Source organism: Caloenas nicobarica, chromosome 8 (assembly GCF_036013445.1).
Source record: "Caloenas nicobarica isolate bCalNic1 chromosome 8, bCalNic1.hap1, whole genome shotgun sequence".
NCBI classification, from domain to species: Eukaryota; Metazoa; Chordata; class Aves; order Columbiformes; family Columbidae; genus Caloenas; species Caloenas nicobarica.
In genome coordinates, this window is record NC_088252.1 from 6,530,973 (window position 1) to 6,543,678 (window position 12,706).

At 41.7% G+C, this 12,706-nt stretch overlaps 1 protein-coding gene across 9 annotated transcripts in view; it reads left to right on the forward strand.

Moving 5' to 3' along the window:
• Nucleotides 1–12,706, forward strand: part of YEATS2 (YEATS domain containing 2) — a 47,682-nt gene that overhangs the window by 31,543 nt on the left and 3,433 nt on the right. For 7 of the 9 annotated variants that reach the window (XM_065639819.1, XM_065639821.1, XM_065639820.1 and 4 more), the window contains 9 exons: nt 2,617–2,748; nt 3,005–3,103; nt 4,153–4,264; nt 5,497–5,570; nt 6,605–6,684; nt 7,650–7,851; nt 9,218–9,444; nt 10,611–10,685; nt 12,069–12,142. In XM_065639819.1, coding sequence (XP_065495891.1) covers nt 2,617–2,748; nt 3,005–3,103; nt 4,153–4,264; nt 5,497–5,570; nt 6,605–6,684; nt 7,650–7,851; nt 9,218–9,444; nt 10,611–10,685; nt 12,069–12,142 — 1,075 coding nt within the window. Of the gene's footprint in view, nt 1–2,616; nt 2,749–3,004; nt 3,104–4,152; nt 4,265–5,496; nt 5,571–6,604; nt 6,685–7,649; nt 7,852–9,217; nt 9,445–10,610; nt 10,686–12,068; nt 12,143–12,706 lie in introns of those variants that run through there. The other 2 variants (XM_065639822.1, XM_065639824.1) reach the window with 2 other exon arrangements.

Consider the following 12,706-nt stretch of genomic DNA (forward strand, 5'->3'; position numbering starts at 1 on the left):
TAGAAGATGCGTTCTGCCTGTTCAAGAGCACAGCGTGTCACTGACTGCTGAAACTATCAAGGTACCAGCAATACTGCAGACTGGGTAGTTTGTGAAAGTGAAACCCAACTGAAGTTGGAGAAGCTGCATGTGCAGAATTTGGCTCCGAGGCTTTGCATATGCTCTGTTTGGCTTGGAAAAGCGAGGGGTGTTGATTAGGGGGAACTGACGGCTTTGAAGTCAAAATCCATTAAATACAGTGAAGTAGGTTGGATCTGGAATGTTTCGAGTTCATAAAGATGAGGTAATAAAGATGGACTGCCCTTATGTAGGGGGAAGTTTCCCTTAGTTTTATTGTCTTCCAGTGTCTTTTGGACAAATATAGCAGGTTTGAGTATTATGGGTTAAAATCAGAAATTTATGTTTTGACTCATTTACCTGCTGGCGTGTTCTCTTGACTTGAGGTGGCTTCTCGTGAAGTGGAAACAGAGTAAAAATACGGAAAAGAGAAAGTGATGCTGAGCTCATCTGACAGCATCTTTTAAATGCAGCTCTTTTTTGTTTCCTGTGTACAGTCTTACAAACTCTTCCTTTTTTCATCACTCTGTTTTACCCAGAGCTTGAAAGTAAACAACATGGTCTAAGACTGCCACAATTGTGCAATAAGCGGTTAGTTGAGTGTTTTACTCTTTGCAAGCAAAGCAGAGAGGTTTGAGGTTTTTTAATAGAAAATTTGCCATTCTAAATAGCTTTCAGATTGAAACTCCCATTTAGGTATGAGAAAGCTATCTAGATTTTGGGTTGGTTTGTTTTTTATAACCTGAGGCACTGACTTCATCGTGAAAAACATTTCTTCAAGAATCCCCAAAGAAGCAGTGGCTATATAACATGTTATGTTGATGTAAAACCAAAACAAAACTGTGTTAAAATTCTGGAGATTTGCATTTTTAAAGCAACTTTTCGAAAAAAATCTTGAGTTTTCCCACCCTTTCGCAACAAACCATGTCTCCCACACATCACGCTAATAGGGTTAGTTGAAAATGTCATCTTCTTACTCGCCTTGCTGTTTGGAACCCTTGCTGTCCTGTCCTGACACATCTGTGCATCACACACTTGTGACATCCACCAAGGCACTCTTTGAAATGATACACTTTCTCAAAGTGTGCTAAACGGTTCTGGAAAGGAGACTTGCAAAGCCATGAGCATTTACTTGCTTGTTGGAGCCTGGTGCTGTGCCCAAAGAGACCTTCCATTCACCATTTAACATCCCCAGCACTGCTGGGGCTCAGTGTGTCAAGGGGAACCAGCCACCGCTGAGCTTGGCCATCCTGGGGCTGTGTGTTTAAAAGGCTGGAGGTGGAAGGAAAAATTTTGGCAAGATGCGTAGCAATCGGATTTTTAATTCTAAAGATATGGGCTTTTATTTAAGAGTCTTAAATAGAATGCACTGTGATGTTTAAAAACTAGTTGGTAGTACTAGGTTAGCCTCCTGCCCTCGTGGTGAAAGCCTAACTGACCAGTGCTATACATCTGTCAAAACAAAGAGACATCTTCACCAGACCTTGCATGTCTAGCACTTAAAAGGCAGCTGCGTTTCTTAATAAAATATGAGGAGAATGGAAACTTTATCTCAAATCGTGAGTATAAAATTACTATTATGAAACTAAGAAGTCTACCGTTGTCAATGTTCTAAAATAGAAGCCTATTAAATTTCCACAATCTGAATAGAAGTTAGCTATAGATCGAATACAATTACATTGAAAATAGCTGGTTTACTAGTAGAAAGGATGAGCAGAGGCCCAAATCACAGCGTTACGGTGCTGGCTGTGGTTGCTTGAGGCGTCATCGCCATGGAGGAGAGAGCTGGTGGGCTGGCGATGGGCGCTGCTCACCTGGCACTGTGGTGCAGCTTGGGGCCGTGCTGGTTTCCACCAAAGTCACTGGTGCTGCCATTGATAATGCCGTTAATACCTGAATGTACCTGCTTGTTGTTTTAGCCTTGACCAAAATCAGTGATTTGAGTCCTCACTTCAGTATGCTTCATAGCTTGATTGGCCATCCTTATGTATTCAGTGCACGTTACAGAAGGACGCAGGACACTCACTTTAGGTATGTCCTTCGTCAGACGTACTGCGGAGCTCTTGCTTGTCAGTTAGCTAAAACGTGGTTGGTTGTGCTCTGCTGATTGCAGTGGGTTCTGCTAAGCTGACTTGCAGAGGTGTGAGCGGCCGCGCAGGTACAACAGGTCGGTCACGGGCTCTCCAGAGCCTTGAGCACAAGGTCTTGTCCTGACAAGAGAGTGTTTTTTCTCTGTGCTGAGCCTGCTTCAGCTGAAAGGTTTGTGTTACATCAACTTCTGCCTAAGATGACTTAGGTAATTAGGAAACTTGCTTCAGAAATATCAGAGCATTGTGCAGCTTATAATGCTGCACACACTGTGGTGCAGCGCCGCAGCATTTTAGCAATCATTTGTGTCAGTGACAACTTGTTTGACAGTTCACTGAACTGTGGCTTGTCAAGAGGGTGGCAGTGCTAGCCTTACCTGCCATTCTGATTCAGGCAGAAAGGGAGATAAGTAGCTGGAGATAACAAAATGGTGTGTTTTATTTAACGTTTTGTCTTCCGTTCTTCTTGCAGGGTTGCTAAAAATCCACTCAAATCAGTCTAGTCCACAGCAGGCTGTTCTGACAGTTCCCAGCCAGCTTAAACAGCTCGGTGTAAACACAGCTTCTGGAGGTGTTCAGACAATACTCATGCCTATGAACAAAGGTAAAGGGCAGAGGAGGATGACAGGTGGTGTTTGGAAATCCCCTTTGACACAGGGTAGCTCTTGGTCACTGTTGGCGTCCATGGTCCAAAGTTAGAGAGAGAAGAAAATGTAGCAAGGAAATTCATCCCTAAACTTTATGCTGCAAACACCGTGTTGCTTCTGAACATGGTTATTTGCCAAAGTGTATGAAGTTTGATTTTTTTTTTCTTCTTTGTTGTTCTTTTTTTTTTTTCTTGTGTCTTTTTTCCTCTCCAGTGATACAGTCACTTTCTACCAGCAAAGTTTCAGCTGTTTCAGCTGTCACAACAGCAAGTGTGGTTGTCCCTAGTCCATCTACGGCGTCCATCACTAAAGGTAACAAGGAATTTCTCAGTAAGATAAATAGTAGAAATAAGCTGGTGCTGCTTTATGCAAGTGACCTGACTATGGAAGTGGACCCTGTGACTGGGAGTTCCTTTATTTCCATTGTTATTAGGATTTAAATCAAGTAAAAATGGCACCTGGGGACTAGGAAGTTAACAGTGCCTTCTCCCTCAACACATCCCAAAGCATGGGCAATTACAGAGAAAAATAAGGATGTTCTAGAAAGCTACCATGAGTACTTTAAACGCTCGTTCTTTCAATTTGTCATTGCAGAAATCCGTAGAGCAGCATGTAGTTATTTAATATATTTAATTATTTAATGTATTTCGTGTGTTTAATCATAATAACTGCTATCCTCAGAGCAGTGGCTGTGGTGAAATGGACTTGATAATGCTTTCCAACAGCACTAGATCTAAACACACAGGGGAAGGATGTATGTACAGTACTTGCCAGGATAGTGCATAGACCAGAGCTGACATACTCAAAGTCTTGTTCTTCCAGAACTGTCATGTGTCTCTCCCATCCCAGATGAGCGACCGGTCTGCCTGGCTGTTAAGAGTTGGGAATGTCTCTCTCTCCCTGCTTCTGTCTCACCAAAGTTCTGCCCTAGATGTGACAAAGTTCACTGATGTCAAAATCAGTGATGTCTTCAAAAAAGTTCTCACTTCGAAGTGTCACTTCTCGCTGAAACCGTTAGTAGTTTTCTGTCCAGCTCTTTCTTTACAAAAAGGCCAACGCACATTTGCAGGCAGTTCAATTTAGATCAGGCAGTCATGTGGAAAGCATCAGCAATTGATTATGCAGATTTTCTAAAAAGGATGAGATGAGGGCGTGTTGAGATTTGGAGGGGGAACATGTTCTGGTGGCCTTCTTTCAGCAGAATTGAAGGCCAAATTTGTTCATGCTTAACAATCAAAATAGAAACAACAAATTAAGTGATGTTATGTAAGAGCCTTATTCTTACTGGAGTCTCACAAGACGCTATTTGTCAAGCTGGCTGGTACTTCTCGTCTTTTAAAATGTGCTCTGTTTCTTTGAAGTTAAGATGGAGCCTGATTCAACAGGACAAAACTGCAGTTCTGTGGGTACCCAAGAAGGCCAAGCAGCAGTAAAAACAGAAGAGAGCTCCGAACTTGGGAATTACGTTATCAAGTAATTGTTCATTTCTCTATAAGCATTTCTGATCTTTGAAACACCATGGAGAATGGAGAAGATTCTAGGGATACATGCAGTAGTGTTGTTTGACCTAGAAATACATTTTAAAATCTATCCCGTTCGCTGCTGTATCAGTACTAATCCTGTTGGGTGGCATTTGTTTCAGACAGTGTTGCAATATTTTCTTTGTAAATGGGTTTGTTATCAGGCCTCATGAAAGGGGAAAAAAATATTTGAAGATTTGCAGTTGTTCTGGAGTTTGCTAGAATCTCAAGCTGCTAAAACCCCTTTACTGTCCACTGCTTGTATAATTCCCATTGCCTTTGTGTGTCCTTACTGAGGTCAAACTGCCCAGCAAAGTGCAGATCGAAAAAGAGGCATCTGGAATGAGTAGAACTGTCTCTCTTCCTGCCTCTCTAGTCATGTTAAACTAATGTACTTCTGTAATGACTTAGTACGAGTTCTACCTTGGTTCAGAATTAGAATTAAATAAGAAAGATTACTGGAGTGTTTGTTCACTGGATGCTTTGAATTCTGCTGCCCTGTTTGTGATGCTCTCGCAAGCACTTGTTAGTGTTGTTTTCACCAGAACTCAGTTTGCAAAATTTTCTCTGCATATTTCTTGTACTGTGTCGGATGTTTCTTCTGCTCTTCCTGTCTCCGTGTTTTGAAAAGTTTTGTTACCCTGACATATCCCTGCAGACGTGACCCTGATGGGGAGTGTGTGTAAGAGACGGGAATAAATCCTAAGTCACTACGCACTGGAAATTGTCTTAGTTATAAAACAACTAATGGAAAATACAGTTGTTGCCAGTTAAATACAGTATGACTGATTGAGTAAAACTTACCTAAACTTCTGTAGGTAAAAAATTTCCCGTGCAGTATCACGTGTTCCTGCTGGGACGGCCTGCACTAACCAGTGCATCTTACCCCTCAAAGCTGTGCTGCAGCTTGTGAGATGATGCAGGGATTTCTTCCAAGCCTGCCCGACAAAGGCTGTCTTCAGTTTCCTCAGCTTGGCAAATGCAGCTTCAAATGTGGACACTTTGGCAAGAGGAAGAGCTGTTTGAAATACCTTGTCCAGATCGGGGCAGAACAGTTTATCCTCAGACTAGTAGTGCTATAATGCCTTCGGGCTAGGGACTAAACCATGTAGTGATTTTTGAAACCTTCTGCATCTGATTCATTGCTTCCAACAGTGATTGTGGGTGGTTTTTTATCCATTGCAGTGTAGAGTATGTGGAGAACATCCAGCAGCTTTTAACAGCAATAGTGAAGAAGGTTCCATTAATTGCTGAAAAGAGTAAGTAGTAAATTAAAAGGCTTTGTTTTCTGTTTTCTGTATCAACAGAATACCTTGCATAATCCGTAGCCACAAAAGTTATTAAAAGTCAGAATGAAATGAAATAATTATCTTAGAGAGCTTACTCCAGGGGTTATTCGAAAGATGCTTAGAATTAGGTTCTTAAAATAAAGCCAAGTGTGTTGTCAGCAGTTATTAACTTTCTTTTTTTTTGGTTAGAAATAGATTGTATTTCCTCACATAATGGCTGCAAGTAGGTCATCTCTTCCCTGGTTCGTCCTTAATAGATGTTGTTGGTTTTTTTTTTTAATACCAAGCTTTCAGAAATGCTTGCAAATATAACATAGGTCAGCACTGGAATGTGTTTGTTATCGGGGTTTTTGCCCTTTTTTTAAAAAAACAAAAACAAAACCAAAAAAAACCGAGGTGGTAGTTTGCAGAGAAACATTTTAATTTTTTTATGGTACTTTATAATTGCACACCTCTTACTCATGTACACAGCTGAAAATCTATCAGCTTTCTTTGGTAACTAGTGCACTTTGAACAAGTGGTCCTGGAAACCTTCTCAAGATAAGTGCAGTGAGCAAAGCAGGAGTGGGCGGCACAGTAAAGCTTTCACTACTTACAGCTCTCTGGCCTACAGAGATGCTCTCTGGCATTCATTAATCTGTTGCTTAGGATTCATATCTCCTTCTCATGTTTTTGCCAGGAAACCTCACTGTTCCATTTTTGTGTTGTAATTTGTTGGCAAAAAAAATAATGCTTTCCAAAAGAAGAGACTCTGACCAGTAAGACAGACTTACAGGTCTACACCATTGCAATTTTTGGGGGAAGAAGAAGCTTAAAACAAGCGTCTGCACATATCTGTGCTGTGCTCAAAGAGAGCACAGCATTGGTAAGAGTTAGGGAGTTACAGTCCTTGATCCCGTGAGCATGAAAAAAATTTCCCTCTTCACTACAGAACATCAAACCCAGAATTTATCTTATTTCACTTACTAAAAATTTAAGACTGTTTTTGGCTTTCTGTTTTCTAGGTGAAGATGCAAGCTCTTTTTGTGCCAGTTCAGTGGAACAGTATTACAGCTGGAATATTGGAAAGAGGAGGGCAGCCGAGGTAATTCCTCTCCTCCTGTGTTTCATAAGCAGTCATTAGGGATGCAAGGAGGATTTCTGAATTATGGAACCTTCCTTGTTGGCTGGTTTGTTTTCTGAAGAAGTCTGTCGCATTGTAAATGGAAGCATTCCTGACTGCAGGACACACTGCTTTTGGTCCAGGTAGCAATTGCTCAGAGACTTTCTCAAGCAGAGGGGACTCTGAAGGTTGTTTTTCAGTTGATCCAAAGAAAGATGGTTTTGAAATTATTTTTATCAGAATTTTTGCAAACTCTCCTGTTAATACATTATCCTAGTCACTCTTCTGTGACATATTACGCCCATGAAAATTTTACCCAACATACTTGATCCGTCTTTTCGTCGGATTGTATCTGGTTTCTGTAGGAAGAGAACGGAGGGATCTGACATAAGCAATGCTAGTGCTGAAATAGATTGTCAGCTTACCAAAGATAAATATTTCAGTTAGCCTGGACCTTTTTGTATTGTAGTTGTGATGTTTCCCCCTATTTCTTCATAGTTTTGTCGTCTTGCTATGGACGTATATGGGGAAGACATTAGGACTGATTAGACCCTCTGCTGTTGCCAGCTAAATGAGCAAGGACTTTGACCAAAGTTTTGAGCAGCATATTTTTCTCTAGTGGATTTCTTGCACTATGCCATGTTACGGTGTTACTTGAGGGATGAGACAGTTCAAGTCAAGACAGATGTGTCTGGGCCGTGGTAAATGTATGTTGCTTTATTCGAGGTTTTATTTGGATGAGAAAATAGAGTTTAAATGAGCTGCCCAGAGCTGCCTAATATCAGGATTAGGACCACCTTCCACACTTGTTTTTCCTCATTGTTTTGACTTCTGAAAAAATCATATTCCTTTTGTTTTCCTTGCAAACTGGATTATTGTTCTGGGCCGTAGTCTAGCCTTAAACATTTTTAGCCAGCCTGACGGGCTTTCCCTTTGGTTTGTCACAGTGGCAACGAGCGATGACAGTGAGAAAGATCCTGCAAGAAATCACAGAGAAGCACCCCAGGTTTCACAACATCACACCCCTGAAAACAAAGCACGTGGTGCACTGGTGCCGGTGCCACGGCTACACTCCCCCTGACCCCGAGACCCTGCGGAACGATGAGGACTCGATTGAAGACGTGCTGACGCAGATCGACAGTGAGCCAGGTGAGTGTGGAGGGACAGAAAGCTCCTTTTTGCCAAAGATGCTGTTTATTAAATGGCTCGAGACTGTACGTGCACACATGTTGCTTCTTCAAGAGAAGGGGATTCTTTCTTTTTTAACTCTATTCGCTCGGGAATAACAGAATTTGGAGATTGTAAGGGCAAGCCTACAAGTGAGGCTGCCTCTTGTGCCTATCAGTCCTGATGTTTTCTGGGGCCTCTTTTGGGTTTTATTGTGCTTTGGGACCTTCAGAGGCCCAGTGTAGATAAATCTTATGAGAGATGATTCTAGCCCCACAGTGGAATCATTTACACATTTGGGCACACAGACTAAGCACAGGGGTAATGACAGTTCTGTCCTTGGGTAAGCTTAGCCTCTGTCCAAAGACTTACCGTGCAAACAGAGTGAATGAGTTCAGGTACAAAAAAAAACCCAAAACTGGCAGCGACAGTGTGGAGCTCAGTGGGGGTCAGTTTACCTCCAAAAGTGAAGTGAATTTGCCTGTGTGAAGCTTAACGTTGCGTTATTACAGCTGCTACATTATTGTACTAGGCATAGCTCTGAGATTACCACAGTCCGTTTTAGAATGTACCAAACATACATCTTTAGTTTTGCCCATTCTTCACAGTTAAGCTCCCTTGTTTCACTTTCAGATAACCCTTTTCCCAAAACTGAATGTTTTTCTGTTCTGAACATACAGGGATTTAAGGTATTTCCAAGAAGTGTATGGATTTGATTATTCTTTGCTAAGTCTGGCCCTGCATTGCAGTTGCTAAAGGTGGAAAGGAAGCCTACCTGCACCTTTTAATATTTGTTTCTAAATAACTAGATTCGTGTTTGTCTTTGAAGAAAAGAATCTCTTTATTGTGTAGTGGCTTGTGTCAAACATGCAGGGAAGAGGTTACCCTTTTGTAATTCCACTGCAAATCTGTCTTCTGATTTTTATTATTTTTTTTTAAAGCGTGATAATACTTGTCGCATTGTAAAAGATGATTTAGTGCTACTTGGTGCCTACACAGTTGAAAACTCCATTTTTCCAAGGAGATGGAAGAGCGAAAATGGGGCTTTGGCAGTTGTCAAAAAGCTTCTGCGAGAATGTTTCGGAGGCTCACATTAGCCTGGTTGTGTCTGAAATGCAGCCTTCCTGATTGGTGTAGGGGCAGATGAGAGAGAGGACCATGAGTGTAATGAAGGTATAATTAGAAGGCTTTCAATGACTGTTTGCATTTCTGTTCATCCTTATGTTTGCTGGGAACTACAGAAAAAACTTCCAATTACCTTAATTTCTTACCCTATTCTGAGTGTGCATCTGTTTATAAACAGCTTTCCATAACTTATCATGTGTTTAATTGATTGCTTCTTTTTCAGAATGTCCTTCATCTTACAGCAGTGGTGAGGAGCTGTGCCGAAAACTAGAGGAACTACAGCAATTTCTGAAACGAGAACCAGAACATGAAGAGGAAGTAGACATTCTGAGCTTTAGTGAGCCATTAAAAATAAACATTAAGAAAGAACAGGAGGAGAAACAAGAGGAGACGAAGTTCTACTTGGCTTCTTTGCCTGCATCAGAGTTTGTGAGGGATACTGCAGAGAAGGTAATGAGTGAATCATAATAAGAACTGCTGTTAAGCTAGTTGGGGTCTTATGTTTATTTAGTTGCCTTTCATCTGTATGGGCCTCTGGGTGCTCTATGAAAGTTTTTATGAATGCCCTGGAAAAAATTGGACCTTCTGACTCATGGCACTCGACTGACCAGTGCTGGCAGGAGTAAGTGAAGCATGCCAGCCAGGAGGTCATGTCAGAGTAACTGTATTGCAGGGCTTAGCACCCCAGAAATCATCCTGGAAGGCTAGAAGCAAGGGAAAGTTATGAAAGGGGAGCACTAGCACTGAGCTCTTCTTGTTCCGTCATGTGAAAGATTCAGGCTCATTGCTTGGACCAGAGCTTTGCAGCTCCTGAAGAGGGGGTTGCAGTAAAGCTAAGACCACAGCAAACTTCTCCACTGCTTGGGTTTCTTCCCGCTGTTCAAAAAGAAAGGGAGAGGAGAGTCTTCTCTGACAGCAGCAGGAAGGAAAGTCAGTCTCGTGATGACCCAGCTTGTAGGAAAGAGCTCTCACCATTGGAGCGCTGTCAGCAGAGACAGGAGCAGCGGGAAGGGTTTGTGTGGAGCAGCTGGGGGAGAAAGAAAGGATCTTTGTCTCCATCTCAAGTGCTGACATGAAGGGACAAAACTCTGGTCCTACAGTTTATCTCGTCCCTTGCTATATAGGTGATGAGGGCACGGGCATGACGAGAGTGTGACTGGAGGACGAAATACGCCTTTCGATGTGGAACTTTTGTGCCAGGAGTGCTGTTTAAAGTGGTTTCAGTTGCCAGTTAGGTGCAGGAAAAACGATGAGTAGATGGATTGAATATATGTACAGTTTTAAAATTGAGCTTCCATTCTCAATCCAAAGGCATTCAACACAGCCTGGGTTTTGTGTTGACTTTCTGAAACAAAAATTAAAACCTGCTTTTGTTACTTCTGTGTTTTAGAGGCATTTCTGCAGGCTGCTCTAATGGCCAAGCTTCATATTCTCCAGATTTTTTTAAAATGAAGCCTGAGATTGTACTGCTTGAAAGTTCCGCAGTGTCTCCTTGCTTGTTTTTTATCTACTCTTTGTAGTATCTTTTTTTTATGTAAATCTCATTCTCATCTGTAGTACAACATGGGTTGTGTTATTTGATGTACTAATTTTTTTTTCTCTCTCATATTTTATAGATAGGGATTTCTTTTCAGCCTGCTGAGGTACAAAAGAATGTTTATGCGTCAGTAGTAGAAGATATGATTTTAAAGGTAAGAAATTACTTCACAAGAAGAACTGTTCTGTAACTATTAACCCAGTAATGTAGAAAAAAATATGGAGTATCCTTATTAATATGCATTTATCAAACCAGGAGATGCAGAGTCTGATGTCCATCTTTGTACATGTATAGGAAGATATATAGCTGACCAAAGAGTGTCATATACTTCCGTGTGTGTTTCCAACTTTCTAACTGATTTGTTGGCTTGGACACAGAATAGCGATTTCCAGATTCTCACCTCCAGTAATACTGACTCATCCCATAACTCTGAAAGTACCCCTTACTTTTTCCTACTCTTGAAAACTGGGGGAAATCCGTCAGAGTTCTGTAAGACTTGATTATTTTATACAAGGTTAGCTGTTGTTTTCCATATACTGTTCAGTTCCTTTTTGCCTGGGTTGCCTCTGCTGGGAGACTACTGAATTTCTGCAGACTACAGCAATTCTGCACTGTACAAGAAACCATTTCTCTGTCATAATGACTTTTGGAAAAACAGAGATAGTTTCTTACCAAAGCTTTGAACAGCATGGAGTTGGAGTTCCTGGATTTGGACTGAAGGCTAACACCAATTATTTTTAGCAGTGCTCAGCTGTATTTCAAGCCAAAGTCAATTTTGGGGGTTGTTTATACAGACTGCTGCTTATCAGATCAGTTTTACAAAAGCTAATTGAGTCCAGGTTACACACACACTTGGATACAGATACATCCACGTGTAGACACAGATTGTAACCATCAGATTGCTCCATTATAATTGTAGAATTGTGCCAGCTGCCCTGACCAAACGTCCCAGAAACCTCTGCTCTGGTCTTGATACAGGCACAGAAAGCCAAGAGCCTTAATTAGCTTTTGATTGAACCTTGATTAAGCCAGGTGTGTAGACCATACGGCTGCTGTCTTCTTGCTGCGCAGGCTGGGAGGTTTTTGTGAAAGTGTCTTGACATAAGCCTGGTGACCACGGGGAGTGGCTAACGAGCAAATAACAGTTCCCGGGAGAATGTCTGGAATCTGCCATGTACAAAACAAGCTCTGATGTGTGAGAGACAGGGCCCTAAAATGCTCTTTGAAGCACAGGCTCTGGAGCACTAGACCTCCCCTGCTTTGCACATACTGCTCTGCAGATCCAGAGAGAAACCAGGCTGGGTGGTTGCAGTCTGAGCTCTGTGCATGTATAGGTCTCTTTTTTTTTTCTGTGGAATATACTCAGTTCCTATTACTCTGCAAATAAAACTCACTTGGGCATCTTGAACTGCACCCTGCTGAGGGAAAACAGGATTGAAGTCAGCCAGAGTTTCGGCTGCTCTTACACTGATACTCAGCAAATAGCATGTTCCTTTCCTCTTTTCATAATGCTGTCTCCTCATGTCTTTTGTCACAGGCCACTGAACAGCTTATGAGTGATATCCTACGGCAGGCGCTGGCCGTGGCGTACCAGACAGCTCCTCACAACAGGTACGGCAGCTCTTGGACCGCTTAGGCCAGCTCTGAGAGCTGAACCGCTTGAGGAATTTAGTCAGATTTTGTCTGGCTCAGACCATGTGAGTGAGGGAATCTATGAACCGTATTCTGGGAAGATCCAGGCTTTACGAGGGGATTTGTCATCTCCTAGCTCCATAATGGCAAAGGGGTGGAAGCACAGACAGCATTAAAAACGCAGGCAGGATTCTTTGGTGTTGCCACGCTCAAAGGCAGATGAGCCATTTCTACAGAGCCATGTTGGAAGGACCTTCCCACTCTTGTCCATCTCAGATTACCGTGTAGACAATTTACCCGTGGCCAGACAGAGCTTAAACAACCTAAATAATCACTTCTTTATTTTACTGATATACTCTTTTCTGGCCCAGATACTGAGTGATTTTTATGGTAGTGATGAGACCACATTTGATTTCTGTTCAGCAGCATGATTTGGGATAGCTTGAATTGAAAACAATAACACTATGAAAAAATGCTTAGTTGAAATATTTACTTATAAGAAATATATAAATATTTATAAACGTATGTATGTTATATATAGAA